The 22,714-nt window shown below is 42.4% G+C and overlaps 1 protein-coding gene across 4 annotated transcripts in view; it reads left to right on the top strand.

Annotated features, from left to right (window-relative positions):
* Positions 1–22,714, top strand: part of PANK1 (pantothenate kinase 1) — an 83,421-nt gene that overhangs the window by 39,061 nt on the left and 21,646 nt on the right. For all 4 annotated transcript variants that reach the window (XM_053583413.1, XM_053583409.1, XM_053583410.1 and 1 more), the window contains one exon: positions 11,701–12,053. In XM_053583413.1, coding sequence (XP_053439388.1) covers positions 11,718–12,053 — 336 coding nt within the window. In that variant the 5' untranslated portion in view covers positions 11,701–11,717. The remainder of the gene's footprint in view (positions 1–11,700; positions 12,054–22,714) is intronic.

The following is a 22,714-nucleotide window of genomic DNA, read 5'->3' as shown; positions in this document are numbered from 1 at the left end:
TGACACCTAGGCTCAAAGGTGGGACCTCCCTAGAGGAGGAGGACTGGAGTTTTAGCAGCTCTCTCCATGGGGTAGTGTGAGATGTCCTTTGTTCCCTCTGGTTTACAGAAAGCCGTCCATTGACCTCCTGCTTGGGGGAGGGGTCTCCTGTCCTCTTGGCAATGGGCTCCATACCTGGTCTTCTTCTTTCTTGGACTCGCAACTTGTCTCAGCAGAGATGATGTGCACCTCTCTTCTTTCTGTGATCAGCCCCCCACCTTCAGCTCCACGGAGTCCACTTCAGTCTAGTATCTCTCCCTCTGGACAGGAGCCTCCAGCAAAAGCTGCATCTAGTCAGCCATCTTGACCCCTTAGCTTTTATTTATTTATTTTTATTTATTTATTTTTTTTTTGAGACAGAGTTTCACTATGTTACCCTCGGCAGAGTGCCATGATGTCATAGCAACCTCAAACTCTTGGGCTTAAGTTGATTCTCTTGCCTTAGCCACCCAAATAGCTGCGACTACAGGTGCCCACCACAATGCTGGGCTATTTTTTGTTTTTGTTATAGTTGCCATTGTTGTTTGGCAGGCATGGGCCGGATTCGAGCCCACCAGCTCTGGCCTATGTGGCTGGTGCCCTAGCCGCTGAGCTACAGGCACCAAGCCCCCTTAGCTTTTTAAAATTATTTTTTGATAGGAAATCTTTTCTGGTTCTTTTCCCCCTTGACTATGCTCATTTATGCTATTTGGAGTTTCCTATGTACCCTTGAAAACTACAGGAAGTATAAATGCCCCTCAGAGACTACTCTTGGGTTCTGAAAAGGTCTTTAAGGAATGGGCTTTATTTTAAAGTCATTAACTACCAATAGAGTTTCTAAGTATTTTTGCCACAATATTTGGAATGCAGATTCATTTCACAGTTTTAACTACTACCAGATTGACAATCTTCATTTATATTTGGAGAAACTTTTAGACAGAAAAAATATAACAGGATATATATACCTTTTTATTAATACTCAGCAACCATGTATTTATCAGTCATAAAGACAGTCACTGCATCTGGTTCTGCAAAACAGGGAGGTTTCCAGGGGACAAAAACAGCCAAAGATCTTGATGGAAGTTATTTGTCAGGGTAGGCAAGGTTATCCCATTGTAACAAATAACCCTTACATCTCATGCAGAGGTCCTCAAACTTTTTAAACAGGGGGCTAGTTCACTGTCTCTCAGACCGTTGGAGAGCCAGACTATAGTTTAAAAAAAAAATGGGCGGCGCCTGTGGCTCAGTCGGTAGGGCGCCGGCCCCATATACCAAGGGTGGAGGGTTCAAACCCGGCCCCGGCTGAACTGCAACCAAAAAGTAGCCGGGCATTGTGGCAGGTGCCTGTAGTCCCAGCTACTTGGGAGACTAAGGCAAGAGAATCGCTTAAACGCAGGAGTTGGAGGTTGCTGTGAGCTGTATGAAGCCATGGCACTCTACCAAGGGCCATAAAGTGAAACTCTATCTCTACAAAAAAAAAAAAAAAAAAAAAAAACTATGAACAAATTCCTATGCACACTGCACATATCTTATTTTGAAGTAAAGAAACAAAATGGGAACAAATAACAATCACACCGCCTCATGTGGCCCACGGGCTGTAGTTTGAGGACCCCTGAAGTTCAAAGGTTTATTTCTCACAGCGTAAGTTTGTGGAATCGTGGCTGACTCATCTTTACTCTGAAACCCAGATGATAGAGCAATTGTTATTTTAAATTTTGCTGGTTATGGCAACAGAAAAGGAGTTCTAAAGGGTCTCATACCAGCCAGAAGTACTCTTGTCTGGAGGTGATATACACCATTACAATTCACAACTCACTGGCCAGATTGCCTGGCTCAGTTATTGCCTGGCCTAAATGTCTAGGAGTTACAGTGTGACCCCTGTGGGCCTAGAAGGAAGAGACCAGAAATATTTAGCACTAGTGACCTTCGCAGTTTGCTCTTCTCATTATCAGAAATTTAGCTCACTCTCGTTTGTAGGCAAAACACATTCTTCCCTTCCCCAAAGGAGACAACTTCAAAGTTCAACCCAGCACAGCATCTGGATGATGCCTAATTTAGGCTCTAAATTAAGGGTTGATAATAGTCCTTTTTACATCAACTCTGGATCTGGTTCATCTTGATCTAGACACTTCTGAGCTAAAAAACAAAAAAAGAAAAAGAACAAGTTATCTGCTCTTCACCCCTCCTCCATGTTGTATATTAATATATAGCTGAAACAAAGATGGGAAAACTCCCATTACAAAAGGGGGTGAAGGGGAGATATCCAGCAGTCACTGGTCCTCAGTCATCGCAAATGCTGGGGGCAATTCTGAAGTCTCCCTGGGCTCCCACTTTGGAGGTGGAGAACATTCCTTTGGGTCCTGATTGTTGTCCCTGGCAGGGCCTCCCGAGTGCATTGTTCTCTTTAGCCAGCCCTTGGCGCTAAAGGTATCTCCTTCCCAGTAGCCTCTGACCTGAACATCTAACCTGAACACTGAGGAATTGCCCTTTCCAGAGGCTGAGCAGCGTCCTCGGCTGCTTCCTGCCTTTTGAGGACTGGCGGGTCAAGGGTTCTTCCAGGTTTTGGACAGTCTCCCCAGCCATCTGAGGTCAGGCTTATGATTTCTTTGGCAATAGGATTCTTTTCAAAAGGAAATAGATTTCTTATCTATTTGATTCCAATTTATTTCCATATGCCTCAGGTGTTTCTAGGCAGCCTTACTATATTTGTTATATACCTTTGACTTTTTGCTTTCATGCTTTTCTTTATTGACTTAATGAATGATGCTTTGAACCAGTCTGGCTTTGTTGGGAGAGCCACAGCTCAGTTTCATTTTCACTGAGTTATTCTAATTGAAAAAAATTAACCGAGAAGCCACAATCTCAACTATATCTTTACTCAGAGGCATCTTAGCTCACTCTTTCGTTTGTAGGCACTCTTTCAAAAGTGTTAACATTAGAGAATGAAAATGCTAAAAGACAAGTGCTAAGTACTATTTGACTTTTCTTTTTTCTTTGAAACAGTCTCACTCTGTCACCCTGGATAGAGTGCCATGCCATATGCCATAGCTCACAGCCACCTCAAACTCTTAGGCTCAAGCAATGCTCTTGCCTCAACATCCCATGTAGCTGGGACTACAAGCACCCGCCACAATGCCTGGCTATGTTAAGGCTTTCTTAGTTTTATTTTTTTATCTGTTGGGAAAGAGAAGCAACTGTGGCAGCGCCTGTAACTCAGTGGGTAGGGTCCCGGCCACATACACCAAGGCTGGAGTGTTCGAAACTGGCCTGGGCCAGCTAAAACAACGACAGCTGCAACAACAACAACAAAAAAATAGTGAGGCGTTGTGGTGGGCTCCTGTAGTCCCAGCTACTTGGGAGGCTGAGGCAAGAGAATCACTTAAGCCCAAGAGTTTGAGGTTACTGTGAGCACCACAGCACTCTACCCAGGTTGACAGCTTGAGACTCTGTCTCCAAAAAAAAAGTAGAGAAGCAACTGCTTTTTCTGACCATGCAAGTCCAACTTAATGGACTGTATTCCTTTTGTTTGTAAACCAGTCAATTATTTTCTGTGCTTATCTCACTTTTTTTGTCATACCTTTTAAAATGCAACCTCTAGTAGCCAAGAGTAACCAACACACATTGTTAATTTTTGATTTCCAAACTTTGACTAGGTCTGCTAATTCTTCAGGTACATTATCTGCCTTCCAAGTTATCATGCATGATTGTTTTACCAATGCTTTGCCAATCTCCAAAATCCATTTCCTCACTCCCTGCTGTCTGGCTTCTAAGCCTCTGCCACACATTTTTGTTGTTATTAAAGCCGCACTCCACCTTATCAGTCAGAATGGACCAGGTTCTATTGTAGTAACAATGTCCACATCTTAATGGTTTGAAAGAGCAAAGGTGCCTGTAGTCCCAGCTACTTGGAAGGCTGAGGCAAGAGAATTGCTTAAGCCCAAGAGTTTGAGGTTGCTGTGAGCTGTGATGGCACAGCACTCTACCAGGGGTGACATAGTTAGACTCTATCTAAAAAAAAAAAAAAAAAGAAAGAAAAAAAATTAAAAAGCAAAGGTTTATTTTGTGCTAATGCTATACATCCATTGAGAATTGGCTGTGTCCTCACTCCGGAATCTAGGCTGGAATGCTTCTCCATCACTGTGGCAGAGAGATTTCACTCTGAAGGGGCTCAGGCCTGTGACTAAATAATACTCTGAACTGGAAGGAACAATATAGTACATTATTTTTTGAGCTTTTATCCAATAAGGTATGTTTTTTCTTTTCTTATCTTTTTTTTTTTTATTATTAGAAAGAGACAGGTTTTCACTGCCTTGCCCAGGCTGGAGTGCAGTGAGCGGCTAATCACAGATGCAAATGCAGTATACCGTAGCCTTGAACTGCTGAGCTCAAGTGATCCTCCTGCCTCAGCCTCCGAAGTAGCTGGGACTAAGATGCCTTTTGAAACATATGAATATAATTGATTCTTACGACTATATAGTATCCTTTTTTTTTTTTTGTGGCCAGGGCTGGGTTTGAACCTGCCACCTCTGGCATATGGGACCGGCACCCTGCTCCTTTGAGCCACAGGTGCCGCCCAGTATCCCATTATTAAGTATGTCACATTTTATTTATATATCAGTGGATGTCTAGATTGTTACTAGGTTTTATTAAAATCACTGCAGCGGGCTCGGCGCCTGTGGCTCAAGCGGCTAAGGCACCAGCCACATACACCTGAGCTGGCGGGTTGGAATCCAGCCCCAGCCCGCCAAACAACAATGACAGCTGCAACCAAAATATAGCCAGGCATTGGGGAGGGCACCTGTAGTCCCAGCTACTTGGGAGGCGGAGGCAGGAGAATCACTTGAGCTCAGGAGTTGGAGGTTGTTGTGAGCCGTGATGCCATGGCACTCTACCCAGGGCGACAGCTTGAGGCTCTGTCTCAAAAAATAAATAAATAAATAAAAATAAAAATCACTGCATTGAATACCTTTGTATATGTCTCTTAATGCACATGTATAAAATTTCTCTAGTTGGCTTGGTGCCTGTAGCTCAGTGGCTAGGGCGCCAGCCACATACACCGGGGCTGGTGGGTTCGAACCTGGCCCGGGCCTGCCAAACAGCAACAACTACAACAAAAAAATAGCCGAGTATTGTGGCGGGCGCCTGTAGTCCCAGCTACTTGGGAGGCTGAGGCAGGAAAATCCCTTAAGCCCAAGCTGTGATGCCACAGCCTCTACCGAAGATGACATAGTGAGACTCTGTCTCAAAAAAAAAAAATTTCTCTAGTTAATAGTTTCTTTTATCCTTTCAATTATGTTGACCAGAATTGGACCTATAGGCAATCATTTTTTCTATAGCACTTTGTTTCATGAACATCAGCTTGTAGTTTATACACATCTTACCGCCGGGAAAACCATTTTGAATGAGTGGGTTTATTTATTTGTTTGCAGAAATATTCTTACGAATTTTGAACCTAGTCTTTGGCTGAACGCTGTTGATGAATAATCTAGAAATTTTTGAAAATGACATGTGGTTTAAAAAGGTGGAGTGAGTGGCACCTGTGGCTCAAAGGAGTAGGGCGCCAGCCCCATATGCTGGAGGTGGTGGGTTCAAACCCAGCCCCGGCCAATAAAACAAACAAACGAAAAAAGAAAGTGGAGTAGAGAGTACATGCAAGCATCCTGTATCTAGAACCAACATCATTTCTCTTGGCAAATACAGAATAGGCTTTTCTCACTAGTTCAGCTGAATTGATCAAATCTAAATATCCTGGACTAGTGAAAACATGAGTCATGGATGATGGCTGCTCTGGGATGTTCTTTCTTCCTCTTTCCTGCTATCTAGATCTGTAGCTTTTGGTATGGGACGCTTAGGTTTAGGCAGATCTTGATATTAGGAAGGCAAATAAAAACTGTACATTTAAAGATAAGACAGTGTCCTGGAAAAGCATTACAATGTGACTAGAAGAGCATTAAAATTTTCTTGACGGTAAGAAATGATGGTAAAGAAAAGCAATTTCTAGTGCCATTTCAACTGTAAAGTAGTTGGAACTACTTTATCCTTTCCTCGCTTACCTTAACTGAAACTGCTGATGTAACATTTAACTGGATTTTCAAACTCTATACTTTTCCTCACTGTTTTGTTAAGTTGCCAAGAAAAGCTTCAGAATGGCTCAAAAATGAGTGGGAGGTAGAATAGGAAGAAGAAACCAGGGTTCTAAATAACTTAAAATGTTTGGGTGTACTCTGCAGCATTTTAAAAAGTGAGACCTCTTGGGCGGCGCCTGTGGCTCAAAGGAGTAGGGCGTCGGCCCCATATACGGAAGGTGGAGGGTTGAAACCCAGCCCCGGCCAAAAACTGCAAAAAAAAAGCGAGACCTCTTTTCATGTGTCCATGTTTACCAGTACCCAACCACCTAAAAGGTTATGGGGGGCTCTTTCTCTCAGAGGTCTGATAACAGCTGTACCTGGGTGAATCTTGGATGTCAGGTAAAAAAGTAGATCATTTTGGGTGGCGCCTGTGGCTCAGTGAGTAGGGCACCAGCCCCATATGCCGAGGGTGGCGGGTTCAAACCCAGCCCCGGCCAAACTGCAACAAAAAAATAGCCAGGCGTTGTGGCGGGCGCCTGTAGTCCCAGTTGCTTGGGAGGCTGATGCAAGAGAATCGCTTAAGCCCAAGAGTTAGAGGTTGCTGTGAGCCATGTGACGCCACAGCACTCTACCGAGGGCGGTACAGTGAGACTCTGTCTCTACCAAAAAAAAAAAAAAAAAAAGTAGATCATTTTCCGGCAGCACCTGTGCCTCAAAGGAGTAGGGCGCTGGCCTCATATGCCGGAGGTGGCAGGTTCAAACCCAGCCACGGCCAAAAAAAAAAAAATAGATCATTTTCAGTTATCTCTACTGAGATAACTCCTATTTTTCATTATTACTGAATTCTTACTTTTTCATTTCCGCATGTACTGAAAGTTCTTAGTATAGAATTTTCTCCATCCCCTCCCTTGGATGTCTAGCTTCCACTTAGACATCGCATTCATCCTGCCACCCCCCTATCCATCTAACTACCCGGGGCCATCTATACCTCTATATAGGCTCATGTGATCATAAATGTACAGGGATCCTTTCCTTTTCCCTTCCTCCCCCGCCCCCTTTTTTTAATCAAACCAAATAGGGTAAAAAAATTGTCTACACTTCTAGGTATCTCTTTTGTCATTAATAGAAGATTGGGCAATCTTTCTAGTCAGCTAGAAATTGTAAATAGATTTCATGGATTGTTTTTAATGGCTGCCTAATATTCCACTGGTTGGAAGTCTTTTTTTTTTTTTTTGAGACAGAGCCTCAAGCTTTTGCCCTGGGTAGAGTGCTGTGGCATCACAGCTCACAGCAACCTCTAACTCCTGGGCTTAAGCGATTCTCCTGCCTCCACCTCCCAAGTAGCTGGAACTACAGGTGCCCGCCACAATGCCCGGCTATTTTTTGGTTGCAGCCGTCGTTGTTGTTTGGCAGGCCCTGGCTGGATTCCAACCCGCCAGCTCAGATGTATGTGGCTGGTGCCTTAGCTGCTTGAGCCACAGGCACCGAGCCTGGAAGTCATTTTAATAAACAGTTTCCCTGTTAAACGGCATGTGCTTTGTTCCCTGTTTGTTTTGGTTTTTTATTTATTTTATTATGTATTTATTTAATTATTTGCTTGAGACTATGTCTCAAGCTCTCACCCTAGGTAGAGTGCCTTGGCGACATCATAGCTCACAGCAACTAACTCTTGGGCTCAAGCAATCCTCTTGCCTCAGTTTTTTGTATTTTTAGTACAAAGAAGCACACTCTGGCTCAGGCTGGTCTCGAACTCGTGAGCTCAAGGAATCCACCCTCCTCAGCCTCCCAGAGTGCTAGGATTACAGGCATGACCACTGTGCCCGGCTTTGGTTTGTTTGGGTTTTTTTCTGTTTGTTTGGCTAAGAGTGTAAAGGGTGCTCATGCACTGCAGGCATTCGTGTGCAATGAACATTCTTGTATCTGCCCTTGAAAACTTGTGCTATTGTTTTAGGGCCCAGGAAAGGAGTTAGCTGTGTTAAAATTGCATGTGTACTTTTAAATTTAGAATTTAAAAATACAAGTTGCCAAAATCTTTCTAAAATGGTTATCCTAGCAATGTTCCAGAGTATTTTTCCCCCTCCCTGTAGTATTTTCCCTACTCCATTAAGAAGAGATTACAACTGGGGCGGCGCCTGTGGCTCAGTCAGTAGGGCGCCGGCCCCATATACCGAGGGTGGCGGGTTCAAACCCGGCCCCAGCCAAACTGCAACCAAAAAATAGCCGGGCGTTGTGGCGGGCGCCTGTAGTCCCAGCTACTCGGGAGGCTGAGGCAAGAGAATCGCTTAAGCCCAGGAGTAGGAGGTTGCTGTGAGCTGTGTGAGGCCACGGCACTCTACTGAGGGCCATAAAGTGAGACTCTGTCTCTACAAAAAAAAAAAAAAAGAAGAGATTACAACTGTAAAAGTGGTTGCACAACCTAGGCACTATTAACATGCCATAACATATTTTAGTGGAGTCTGTTTGTTTGTTTGTTTGTTTGTTTATTTTTAAGATTAGCCAATTACAATAGTAAGAAGAGGGGAGAGTACAACCCAGGAGTTCAATCTGTGACTGTGAACAATCTAGTGAGGTAGCTCACTACTTTCAGAGCAGCTTTTAGTGGAGTTTAAAACTCCACTGAAAAAGACTGGCCACTTTTATGATTGGGGATGCTTGTGATTTTTCTTGTATTTCTTTCTTTCTTCCTTTTTTTGTCATCCTTGGTAGAGTGCTCTGGCGTCATAGCTCACAGCAACCTCAAACTCTTGGGGTCAACTGATTCTCTTGCCTCAGCCTCCCAGGTAGCTGGGACTACTGGCGCCCGCCACAATGCCTGGCTATTTTTAGAGACGGGGTCTTACGCTGGCTCTGGCTGGTCTTGAATTCCTGAGCTCAAACAATCCACTTGCCTCCACCTCCCAGAGTGCTAGGATTACAGGTGTGAGCCACCGCACCTGGCCTTTCTTGTATTTTTTAAAGAGTTCATGGAAAGTTGATCTGAGACCATTTTATTGGAACTCATTTTTCTCATAGTTAAGGAAAGTAAGATCCCAAGAGGTGGAGGGAGTGACCGTGAGGTAGTTACTGGCTGCTGCACCAGGGAAGCAGTTGTTCTGAACGCTGATTTGGGGCTTCACCTTTTACATGGTGCTGCTTCTACACTGCAGGCCATGCTGACAGGGAGTCTTAGAGACTGGACCAGCAAACTTCATCTCCGAGCTGAATTGACTGGTAGGAATAAATTATTTACAGCTTTCTGTTATCTCCTACTAGGACACGTAAGCTTCTCAATCTGCACTGGGTTGTGTGAGATTTACTTTGTGAACTGCAAAGGTAACAGGACATTTGTTAACTTGATTTCGTCAGTGAAATTTGTTGCTGTTAAACTTTTGGGGGCTTGGAATTTTGTTTTTCTATAATGTTAAGAGTTAATGCTTACCAAGTGTGTGGAGCAGCTGGCTTGGCTCATAACTAAAATAATAACAGTGAGGCACAGGAGAAGACATTCTGTTTATAGGAGTGGTTTCGTGGTATGCACCCCTCCCTTAATCCTCCTAAATTAACAGCTAAGTAGTAGTTAGGGGTGCCTAGAAAAAAGACCTTCTGTAGGGTCCACTTGTGTTTCTGGCAGTGTATTAACATTATATGGATGTTCCTTACGGTTGAAATAAAAGAATCGTTTTGAGGCCAAGCATGGTAGCTCACTGCAGCGCGAGTATCCTTTGAGGCCAGGAGTTCAAGACTAGCCTGGGCAACATCAGCAAGACCTTGTCTCCATAAAAAAATAAAAATTAGAGAGGTGTAGTAATGTGTGCCTATAATCTGCTACTCAAGGCTGGAGGCAGGAGGATTGCTTAAGCCCAGGAGTTTGAGGTTGCAGTGAGCTGTGATTGTGCCACTGAGCTCTAAAAAGTCATCGCAGCATTAACTTAACAGGTTACCTCTAAATAAAGTCAGCCTGTTCAGTTAGCTCAGCCTATTCTCTTAACAACAATTAAAATTGCCACGGTGGAGATTCATTTTGTCTTAGGTAAACATCTCAAGCAAATTAAGTAGATACACACACCCAGATGCATGCTTTTGTATTTTAGACCTGAGCAAGAGCTGCGGGTACCTGCAAGATCACCTGTCACTGCCCACATTTCCTCTGGTTGAGTAGTTTTCAAGCCTGCAGGTTGGAACCACTGTGAGCTTTTGTTTTGAGACAGAGCCTCAAGCTGTCTCCCTGGGTAGAGTGCTGTGGCATCACAGCTCATAGCAACCTCCAGTTTCTGGGCTTAAGTGAGTCTCTTGCCTCAGCCTCCCAAGCTGGGACTACAAGCACCTGCCAAAACGCCTGGCCAGTTTTTGGTTGTAGTTGTCATTGTTGTTTTGGATTCGAACCCACCAGCTCTGGTGTTTGAAGAGCTGGTGCCTCAGCCGCTTGAACTGTAGGTGCCAAGCCACCACTGTGAACTTTTTAAAAAATGCTCATACTTGGGTCCTACACCTGAATTAAATAAAAAATTGTGGGGGAAGAGACCAGAGAAAGCTTCCCAGGTGATTTTAACTTGCAGCCAGGTTGAGACATTCTGGGTAGGCCACAGGCCACTTGGGATGGAGTGTCTCTGCTTGATGCAGAAGCAATCAGATGTAACATGAATTGTTCTGTTTAGAATTTGGCCCCTGTAAGTCATCATGTCTGCTCATCACCTCGCATAGTCTATTTTCATGCCCTTTCTCGTTTGTATATATTGTGTAAATTAAGAAAACAGCATCGTGGTGTCTTACAGAGTCAGCTCATAAGGCAAAAACTGAATCATTGATAAGCACACCAGAAGATGCCATGTGAGTTGGAGACCAACACACTGTCTCTTGGTACACTCACATTGTCAGTTTTTCCTCTGGGATTGAAACAGATCATTTTCTTTGACTAAGATTGTGATAAAATGGTTAGCATTTGGGAGCCATGGTATATGCAATATATATGTAAATACTAGAAAAGCACTTAGCTTGGCGAGATACTTGAGCCCTAAGAAGCACATGGGCACTGAGACTGGTTTAGGAAAATGCAGCATGCTATGTGTCATCTCACTCCATTCTGAGACAGACTCATTGAGTAGAGTGTGGGCAGAGTCCTGGGCACCCTTTAAATTGCAAAATTCTGCCAGGCACGATGGCTCATGCCTGTAATCCCAACACTGTGGGAAGGTGAGGAGGGAGAATTGCTTGAGCTCAGGAGTTTGAGACTTGCCTGAGTGAGAGTGAGACCTCGACTCATAAAAAATGAAAAACCCAGCCAGCACCGCTGTGAGCACCTGTAATGCCAGGGGCTTCCAGAGGCTGGGGCATCCTCTGAGGCTGAGGTTGCAGTGAGCTATGACGCCACTGCACTCTGCTCAGGGCATAGGGTGGGACTCTGTCTCAACAACAATAACAACAAGAAAAGGCAAGGAAATAAAAAGAAAAACTAAAAGAAAAGAAAATTGCAAAATTCTCTCTTCCTGTGCTTCCTGTAGGCACATATAGTCGAGTTAAGTAAACTGAATGTTAAATGCACATGTAGAAATGACATTGCATTTTCTTATTTAATATTCAAAAATCTGAACAGTTCCTTGCATGCATGGAATTTAGCAGCACTCTTTCTGTCCTCTAGCTTTCCCGTGGTTCGGCATGGACATTGGTGGAACACTGGTTAAGTTGGTCTACTTTGAACCAAAGGATATTACAGCCGAAGAGGAACAAGAAGAGGTAGAGAACCTGAAGAGCATCCGGAAGTATCTGACTTCTAACACTGCTTATGGGAAAACCGGGATCCGGGACGTCCACCTGGAACTGAAAAACCTGACCATGTGTGGGCGCAAAGGGAACCTCCACTTCATTCGCTTCCCCAGCTGTGCCATGCACAGGTTCATTCAGATGGGCAGCGAAAAGAACTTTTCCAGCCTTCACACCACCCTCTGTGCCACGGGAGGTGGGGCTTTCAAGTTCGAAGAGGACTTCAGAATGGTAGGTCAGGTTATAATAACAAATCCCCTCATGTGTCCATAATCATGGCAGCTCACACTGGGGAATTTCACTACTGGCCTTGAGACTTTGGACAAGTTCACTTCACCTCTCTGTGTCTTAGTTTCTTCACCTGTTCGAGGATAAAAATAGCTCCTACCTCATAGGTTTGTTACATGAAGGATGAAATGAGATAATATGTATCTGCCACTTAGTAAATGCTCAGTTTATACTGGTAATCATCATCATTTCTGTCGTGATTGCTGCTGTATAATACACTAAAGATGAAGTGGTAAACCCCCTTCTAAAGTATTTTGGTTAGAATTTTCCACAGACTCTTGCTACATAATCACGATGCCAGTTTTATGCATATATAGACTGAGGTCCACAGAAAGACTTGCTATAAATCCTACTAAAAATGATAACTTTTGTCTACCCATTTTCTCTCTGTGGTGTCTTTTTCTTTCTTCTTCTTCCTTTTCTTTGAGACAGAGTCTCACTCTGTCACCCTCAGTAGAGTGCCATGGTGTCACGGTTCACAGCAACCTCAAACTCTTGGGCTCAAGTGATCCTCTTGCCTAAGTCTCCCAAGTAGCTGGGACTATAGGCACCTGCCACAACACTTGACTAGTTTTTCAATTTTTAGTAGAGATGCCTTGCTCAGGCTGGTCTCAAACTCCTGAGCTCAAGCTGTCCACCCGCCTCAACCTCCCGGAGTGTTAGGATTACAGGCGTGAGCCACCGCGCCTGGTTCCTTGATATCTTTTCTCATCATATGAATTTCATTCAGAAGCTTTTCTCACAAACAACAAATGAAATCTTTGATATTATTTTTAAGTAAATTCCTTCATTAATGAATACCATTTAGGGAGTATGCTTCTACATAGTAGGAATAATGCTGACTGGCAGTAGAACCAACTCTGCTTTGCTTATGTAGATTTGACATACGTACCTCAATGGAAGATAAGGACAAGGAACATGGAACCCAAAGTTTCTTTTTATTTAGCAATTCTTTAACATCTGTGTGTTCTAAATTCTTCATCTTCTCTGGTCAAGGTTAGATCTCTGTATTAAGCTTCATTTCACAGAATAAAGTGAGCAGAAAGTAAAATAATAATAGATGTAGAAATATCTTGGAAAATAAAGGGAACTAGATAAACAAAAGCTATTGAACATTAGGGAAGGAAAGGCTGGAAGATTTTAGGATTACTCTTACTACAAAGTTGAAAATACAGTGAGGCTAAGTTTGAAATACATTTTTTGAAGGCCTGTAGTAAAAACTACTGGCATATGGCAGCGCCTGTGGCTCTAAGGAGCAGGGCGCCAGCCCCGTATACCGGCGGTGGTGGGTTTGAACCCAGCCCCAGCCAAAAAATGGAAAAAAAAAAAAAAAAAGATTATTGGCATTTTGGTCATGGCACTAACATAATTCAGTCTTGCTATACAGTCTTCCATTAATTAATAAATTATTGAATCAATGTATATTCATAGTGTTTTTTTGGTTAAGCTTTGTCTCCCAGCATGATCATAAACCATTGTAGCCTCCTGGGCACAAACAATCCTCTCAGCTGAGCTTCCTAAGTTAGGGACAATAGGCACACATCACTATGCCTAGTTAATTTCTTTCTTTCTTTTTTTTTTTTTTTTTTGAGATAGGGTCTCACTGTATTGCCCAGTCTGGTCTCAAACTCTTGGCCTCAAGTGTTTCTCTTATTTTAGCTTACCAAAGTTCTAGGATTACAGGTGTGAGCCATCATGCCTGACTTACAGTATTAATAAAGCTATAAGTACAAATTTTATTTATGTCATTGAAAGTAATACTATTTACCTCATTGAGTATAGTTAGTAGTTTCTACAAGAGCTGGCAACAGAGTTGTAGCACAGTGTTTTAAGTGGGACTGATCAGCCAGCCACAGTGGCTCACACCTGTAATCCTAGCACTTTGGGAGGCTAAGGCAAGTGGAATGCTTGAGCTCAGGAGTTCGAGACCCACCTGAGCAAGAGTGAGACCCTTTCTTTACTAAAAATAGAAAAACTAGCTAGGTGTTGTGGTGGGCACCTATAGTCCCAGTTACTTGGGAGGCTGAGGCAAGAGGATGGAAGTTGCTGTGAGCTATGACATCATGGCACTCTACCCAGGGTGACAGAAGGAGCCTGTCTCAAAAATGATAAAAGTGAGACTGATCAGATTTTAGTTTTTGCTTCTGTGTCCCCCTTCCCTACCCAGCAGTAAATTTTTTTTTTATTATTTATTTTTTTATTTTTTATTTTTACAAATGAGCAATTTAAAACTATTTTATTTGTATTCTATGATTAACATATTTTAGAGGATATCAGCAAGATGGTAGAGTAGAAAGCCTTAGCTTTCCCAGCAGTAAAAGTTGACATCACCGCTCGCTTAAATGACCCATAGGATCTTTTTCTAATCAAAAGGGCTCAACGACCTAGAAGTTTTGAAACTGAAGGTGTTTAAGATCTGCAAGCATGAGAAGTAAATTTGAGTCCATCATGAAAAAAAAGCCCTGAACCTGAATTCTAGTCTGTTTCTGAATTTCATCAGTAGGTGACTTTGGGGAAGACGTATCCTCCAGTGGGCATCTGCAAAAAGGTGGCAGTAAGGTGGAGAGAGGAGGGAGCAACCATAGGATGTCAGAACTGGAAGTAACCAGTGGAGATGAGGAGGTATATCGTCCTTGTGCTTATGTGGATGAGGAAACTAAAGCAGAAAGAGAGATCTGGCAGTTCTAATAATGCCTCCTAGATGAGAGCTGAGACTTTGGGTCAATTCTGATTCAGAAGAAAATGCTTACCCCCAGTGTTCTGAGTTCCCCAGTTCCCTCAAGGTAATTCTGTCTGTTGATTTTCACTAGAGCATCTGAAGTGAACTAAAGCTGAGTCCCAGACCCTGAGCCGTGGACTTCTACCAGTCCACAGCCTGTTAGGAACTAGGCCACACAGCAAGAGGTGAGCAGTGGACAGGCAGGCAAATGGACAGAGCTTTATCTACATTTACAGCTGCTCCTCATCTCCCACATTACTGCCCGAGCTTGGCCTCCTGTTAGATAGGAGCACAAACCCTACCATAAACTGTGTGTACAAGCGGTGTAGATTGTCTGCTCCTTATAAGAATCTAATGCCCGATGATCTGAAGTGAAGATAAAACGTACTTGAATTATGCCCAAACCATCCCCTCCAGAACCCCCATCCATGGAAAAATTACCTTCTGTGAAGCCAGTCCCTAATGTCACATGGTTGGGAACCTCTGAACTAAAGTGACCCAGAGGATTTATGCAACCTAAGTCAATGCCTTCATCCTTCCCGTGGGGTAATATATGCCCTGAGAGAAAGTTACTCAATTTTCCATGTGTGTTAGCCTTGAGCAAGTATGTTTCTCAAGGTTCTGAGATAAGAAAGGGTATATTCCATTACAAGCAAGATAAAAAAAAACCTCTCCTCCTTCAGACAGGCTATTGTAACCTAATGAATAGGCTGGAGCAAGGAGCAAGTCGCAAGTCTGGAGTATTTACAAAACGGCCTGGCCCAGCTGGGCATCCATCTGTAAAAGTAAAGTCTGTGGACTGCCTTCTGTTTCCATGCTGGGTCTGGGCCAAAGAGAAGACAGAATTGAGAAAGACAGATCCTCTTCCTGTATCCTGTTTGACCAGTGCTCTAAGTGTTGTGCTGGTACCCTTTCAAGGTTTGTGAGGATAAATACGTTTTATCGTCCTCTTTCCTAAACTCTCATTCACTCACACAACTAATAATTTATGGTGCTCTTTCAATGCACCATGTACAATTATGAACAGAACGAAGCCTCTGCCTCCCTCGAGCTTGTATTCCAGTAAGGGAAGACATTCAGTAATGAAATAAACAAGTGAATATAAAATATACATATCAAATGGTGATAAGTGTTAATGAACAATCAACTGAGCCCAGGAGTGTGTAGTTGCTGTGAGCTATGATGACCCCACTGCACTGTAGTCCCCACAATAGAGAAAGACCTTGTCTCAAAAAAAAAAAAAAAAGCAGGCCGGGCGCAGTGGCTCACGCCTGTAATCCTAGAAATCTGGGAGGCTGAGGTGCATGAGTTCAAGACCAGCCGGAGCAAAAGGGAGACACCCCCTCCCCCCCCCCAGTCTCTACTAAAAATAGGAAAACTGAGGATCACTTGAGCCTAGGAGTTGGAGGTTGAGCTATGATGCCACAGCACTCTACCCAGGGCAACAGCTTGAGACTCTGTCTCAAAAAAAAAGTGGTGGGGGGAGGTTACAATAAATAAAAATTAAAAGAAGAAGAAGCAGGGCAAGGAAGACAGGGAGTGCTAGGGTGGTCTTCGTGGGTGAGGAAACATGGGAGTAGAAACCCCAAAGAGGAGCAAATCGTGAAAGTATCCAGCGAAGAGTATTTTAGGCAGATGGAGCAGTGCTAAGTGCTAAGGCCTTTAGGTGTCCTAGGTACAAACTTTCCTCCTTTCCAAAACAGAAAAACATACACAGAATAAATTAAACAATTTGACAGATAAATAAAGTAGCGCACATATATACCTATGGGATCCTGTTATTGTACCAAATCACTGTTTTTTGGTTACAACTTCACAAATAGAAGTTTTAAAAATCTATCTGAATGAATAGAGCTAAATAAAAGCTGATTTGCAGCTCCTGAATAGTCAGCAATTGTTATATTTGATGACTATAGCCCTCTTATATAGGGAATATATACTCATATCTTCAGATATTGTTAATCATTCTTCATTCAGTTTAGAATATACAAGAAGAGCTATAAACCATAAAACAAGCATTGAATTAATCCTGTGTGTAGAATACTTTCAACTAAACAAACATGCATTTTGTTCTTCCTTTCTCTTTCCTTCTTTTTTTTTCTTTCCCTCCTTATTTCCTTCTTTTCTTCCTTTTGTAACATTTTAGGATCACTGTCAGACCACATTTCTGACTGGCAAAAATTAGCCCTGATATTAATAATTTACTGAAATAGAACACAAAAGAAAAAACTTACCAAATGGCCTAAGACATTGAGAAGCCAATGAGAAGTCCTACCATTTAAAAAGTGGTTTTCTAGGTGGTGCCTGTAGCTCAAGCAGCTAAGGTGCCAGCCACATACACCAGAGCTGGCTGGTTTGAATCCAGCCTGGGCCTGCCAAACAACAATGACAACTACAACCAAAAAATAGCCGGGCGTTGTGGCAGGTGCCTGTAGTCCCAGCTACTTGGGAGGCTGGGGCAAGAGAATCGCTTGAGCCCAAGAGTTTGAGGTTGCTGTGAGCTGTGGTGCCACGGAACTCTACTCAGGGCAACAGCTTGAGACTCTGTCTCCAAAAAAAAAAAAAAAGTTGGGCAGCGCCTGTGGCTCAGTCGGTGGGGCGCCGGCCCCATATACCAAGGGTGACGGGTTCAAGCCCGGCCCTGGCCAAACTGCAACCAAAAAATAACCGGGCGTTGTGGCGGGTGCCTGTAGTCCCAGCTACTTGGGAGGCTGAGGCAAAAGAATAGCTTAAGCCCAGGAGTTGGAGTTTGCTGTGAGCTGTGTGAGGCCACGGCACTCTACCAAGGGCCATAAAGTGAAACTCTGTCTCTACCAAAAAAGAAAAAAAGTTTTCTAGATAGGGAATCCTTCATGGCTATGCACCAGGGCACTATAAGTTCTAGGTAATTTTGTGTTTATTGCCAGTGCCAATATTCTGTAGAGGTTTTTTTTTTCTTTTTTCTTTACAGGCATGAGCGTAGTGGCTCACACCTGTAATCCTAGCACTCTGGGAGGCCGAAGTGGGTGGATTGCCTGAGCTCACAGGTTCAAGACCAGCCTAAGCCAGAGCAAGCCCTTGTCTCTAAAAATAGCCAGGCATATGGCAGGTGCCTGTAGTCCCAGCTCGTTGGGACTTTTTTGAGCCCAAAACTTTGAGGTTGCTGTGAGCTATGCCACGGCCTTCTACCAAGAGCGACAAAGTGAGACTCTGTCTCTAAAAAAAAGAAAAGAATAAGAAAACCCACAGAATATTGGCACTGGCAATAAACACAAAAGCCTTGGGAGTCTGAGGCAAGAGAATCACTTGAGCGCAAGTTTGAGGTTGCTGTGAGCTTTAACTCCATGGCATCATGGCATTCTACTGAGGGTGACGAAGTGAAACTCCGTCTCAAAAAAAAGAATTGTGTGAAATCTACTCCTCCTGTGTTCTATAAATGGAATAACAAAGCCTGGATATAGCACATCTGTTTACAGAATGGTGTCCTGAATATTTTAAGCCCACTGTTGAGGTCTACTGCTCAGAAAAAAACATTGTTTTCAAAATGTTACTGCTCATTGACCATGTACCTAGTCACCCAAGAGCTCTGATGGAGCTGTACAAGGAGATGAATGTTGTGTTCATGCCTGCTCACACACCATCCATTCTACAGCTTGTGGATAAAGGAATAAATTTGACATTCAAATCTTATTATTGCTTAAATAATGTAAGCAATATTTAAGCAATAAGACTTGAACATCAGACTCCTGCCTGCATCAGTCTCCTAAGTAGCTATGACTACAGGCATGAGCCACACACCTAGTTAATTTTTCTGTTTTTTGTAGAGATAATGTCTTGCCTTGCTCCAGCTGGTCTCACGCTCCTGGCCTCAAGTGATCCTCCTACCTCAGCCTCCCAAAGTGTTGAGATTACAGATAGGAGCCACTGTGCCTGGCCTGAAAACAATTGAACATGTAAGGCTTTAGCTATCATGGATAGCAATCCCTCTGATGAATCTAGTCAAAGTAAATTGAAAACCTTCTAAAAAAGATTTACTATTCTTGATGCTATTATGAACATATTGTGTGATTCATTAGAAGAGGTGAAAATATCATGGTTGACAGGAATTTGAAAGAAGTTGATTCTAACCCTCATGGGTGACTTTGAGGGATTCAAGACTTTAGTGGAAGAAGTAACTAAAGATGTGACAGAAACGGGAAGAGAACCAGAATTAGAAGTGGAGTCTGAAGGTGTGACTGAATTGCTGCAATCTCATGATAAAACTTTAGAACAGACGAGGATTTGCTTCCTATAGATAAGCAAAGAAAGGATTTCTTGAGATGACATCTACCCCTGGTAAAAATGTTGTGAACATTGTTGAAATGACAACAAAAGATTTAGAATATTACATAAACTTAGTTGATAATTAGCGGGGTTGGAGAGAAGGGGCTCCAATTTTGAAAGCAGTTATACTATGAGTAAAATGCTATCAAATAGCATCACAAGCTCCAGAGAAATCTTTTGTGAAAGGAAGTGCCAATGGATGTGGCAAACTTCGTTATTGTCTTATTTTAAGAAATTGCTTCAACAAATACTACCCTGATGAATCAACAGCCATGAACATTGCCAAGATTCTCCACCAGCAGAAAGATTGTAACTCACAAAGACTCAGATGATCATTAGCATTTTTTTTTAGCGATAAAGTATTTTTAAATTAAGGTATACATATTGTTTTTATAGACATAATGCCATTCCAAGGCTACAGTATAAAGTGGGCATAACCTTTATATGCACTGGGAAACCAAAACATTCATGTGACTGCTTTATTATCATACTGACTTTATTGCAGTGGTCTGGAACTAACCAAACCCTCATTATCTCCGAAGTGTGCTTGTAGATACTTGTGAGTTTGGTTCAGTCTAAGGCTGTTAATTAGAAGTTATAAACAACTCTTTCAATTACTTAAACCACAAAATCCCAACCCTTTGAACAAATAAGATATAAAACACTTTTCTTTGATTGACATGAGATTTAGGACAGCACCAAGAATTTTCAGGTTGCTTGGGTATTTTTTTTTTTTCTTCTTGTTGTTGAGATCCAGTCTTACTCTGTTGCCCAGACCAAGGTGTAGTGTTGTGACCTATGATCAGACACCCCTGCAGCCTGTGTCTTCTGGGCTCGAGTGATCTTCCTGGCTCATCCCAGCCTTGTGCCACCATACCCAGCTAATTTTTAAGTTTTCTGTGGTCAACGAGTTTTCACTGTGTTGACCAGGCTGGTTTTAAACTCCTGACCTTAAGTGATCATCCCACCTCAGCCTCCCCAAATGCTGGGATTACAGGCGTGAGCCACCACGCCCAGCCTCTGGCTGCTTTCATCACATGTTTTCTTTTTTCCTTTTCTTTCTTTCTTTCTTTCTTTTTTTTTGTATGTGTGAGGGCTTAAGACTTGGTTTTCCTTATTCCAGAAATCTGCAGGGGAATAGCCTTAAAAAAAGTGTAATGGTGTAAAATCATTAGGAAGGGGCAGGATCATTGTGGATATGTGGACCTTAAATCTAAGGGAACCATTTAAAAACTCTTAATTAGCCCGGTTCCTATTATTAGTCTAGGGACTGATTTGTGATATTACAGGAGCATAACATTTGATAGAAGCTCTCATACTTCATTTCATTCTGGCTTGATACTTTTGACCACTCATAGATGGCCCCTTTTATTACCTGGTGGAGGGAGGAAAAAGCCATCTTTGAAGTTTTGTTGTATATTGTCTGAAATTCATCTCTCTGTCAGGTCTCTGTTAGGTTTCCTTTATGAAAACAAAAGAAACCTGAATGTTAGTTTGTAATTGAGAATCAACCATTTTATATGCAAATTGTTCTTGGTTTAGTAGGATAACCTTTTCTGTCACTTCCAGTTTGATTTATGGAGTTCATGTCAGCAAAAGCTTTGTGGAAGTGTAAGGTGTCACACAGATATATATTTTACTCATTTCCAAAACATAATTTGGTGACTCATTTGTCAACTATAGGTGAGAAATGATACTAATATAACTGGTTTGGGATGGGTCCGTAGAATCTTCCCAGGGAGGAGATATGAAACCTCTTGGGATAGTTTTTACCAGTTTAGTTAGCTCATTAGCTGTTTAGTAAATCATTTTGACAGACTGAGTTAAAGAGCATAATGAGACCCTCTTTTAATTGTATCCTGTGTTTAAAGCCTATATTTCTCCCAATATTAGCACACAGGGAATGACTGAACACCCTCTAAAAGTTAAGAGTCTTCGTTTTAAAATGGTATTTCCAAATGCATTACAATCTGACATAAGGAGACCTGAATTACGTTACTTCTTACGAGTGTAGTACATTTTACTTTCTACTTTCCGAATCCTAGTAAAAAAGAAAAAGGTTCGTTTATGCTTACTTAAAAAAAAAAACATGAATCAAGTAAACAAAAGGAGCTATTATAACATCACTTTTGTGATGAGAAAGGAGGCAATGGAATTCAACAAACGCAAAGAAAACTACACTTGGAGAAAAGAAAAGTAACCAGGAAACAAAAGCCCCTTGGAAAAGAGCCCTTCCCTAAGAGGACTGCCAGGGCACGCCTACCCTACTTCTCACGTGTATAGTTAATTATAACTCACATGTATAGTATTTTAGTTTCCAAACATGTTCATACAGCCATTTCATCTGATTCTTGAAAACAGCCCTGTGAGTTTGCTAGGGCAAGTGCTCTTAGTGAGTATGTGACTTTGTCAATAATCAGCATACCTGTACTGGGCTGTGGTAATGGACTCATTCCCAGTTATTTAGCCCCAAATACTGCAGTCCTCAAAGTGTGGTCCCAGGATGGGCAGCATCAGCATCACATGGGATATTGCTAGAAATGCAATTAAAAAATTCAGGGTTGGGGCCCAGCAACCTGTGCTTAATCAACCTCCAGGTGATTCTGATGCATGTAAAGTTTGAGAGCACAGTTGTACCCCGACGTTTGAGTGATTTTAGAATTAGGCAAAACAATGTTGGTTTTCATAGTTGTGGTTTTAAAGTTTTCTCTACCTCTTCCCCTACTTTCTAGCCTTAGGATTTTGGGTACGTTACTTAACCTGCTCAGTGATTTTTAATGGATGGATAATAATAGTAGCTTCCATGCCCAAAGTCCTACAGATAGGATATAGTTATCAGTTAGCTTCCATTAGTTACAGAGTTAAGTCTTAGGTCAAGCCTAAATCTATTGTTTTTTAGTTTGGGGGGGGTGGCTTAAATTTAACTTAATGAGTTTGCAGAACTCATAATCTCTAAAACTGCTAAGAAACAAGTGGTGGGGTGCTAGAGCTTACTTCTGCATACTTCCCAACTTGAAATTGGTCATGTGGGGGTGTCTACACCATAGATATTAATAAATACGAAAACCAGGACTTTTGTTCCCAGAGAGCTGGTTGTCAAACATTTATCAGCATATCTTAGATTATGCTCAAATTAGATGAAGATTCATCTGCGTCTTTGCTGGATCTCCTGGTTCACATTCATCCTCATTTAAGGCTTGTTATACAGATCAGCATTAGAATATGTATATTTATGTATATAATTGTTAGTATGGAAGTCAGCTTCACCCTACAGACATCTTTTGTTGACCTGCAGTGTGTTTTTAAAAAATGTTAAATTAGGGCGGCGCCTGTGGCTCAGTCGGTAAGAGCCTCAAGCTGTCGCCCTGGGTACAGTGCCTTGTCATCACAGCTCACAGCAAGTTCCAACTCCTGGGCTCAAGCAATTCTTCTGCCTCAGCCTCCCAAGTAGCTGGGACTACAGGTGCCCGCCACAATGCCCAGCTATTCTAAGCTGAAATCTTAACATGTTGTTTTAAGCTTTCCACAAAGTTAATTCAGATATACTAACAAACTGCTGCAAAGTCTGAGGATTAATTCCCAA

This window comes from Nycticebus coucang, chromosome 3 (assembly GCF_027406575.1).
Source record: "Nycticebus coucang isolate mNycCou1 chromosome 3, mNycCou1.pri, whole genome shotgun sequence".
Classification (NCBI taxonomy): Eukaryota; Metazoa; Chordata; class Mammalia; order Primates; family Lorisidae; genus Nycticebus; species Nycticebus coucang.
The sequence above is the reverse complement of the archived record's forward strand: the minus strand, read 5'-3'. Positions and strand labels throughout refer to the sequence as shown.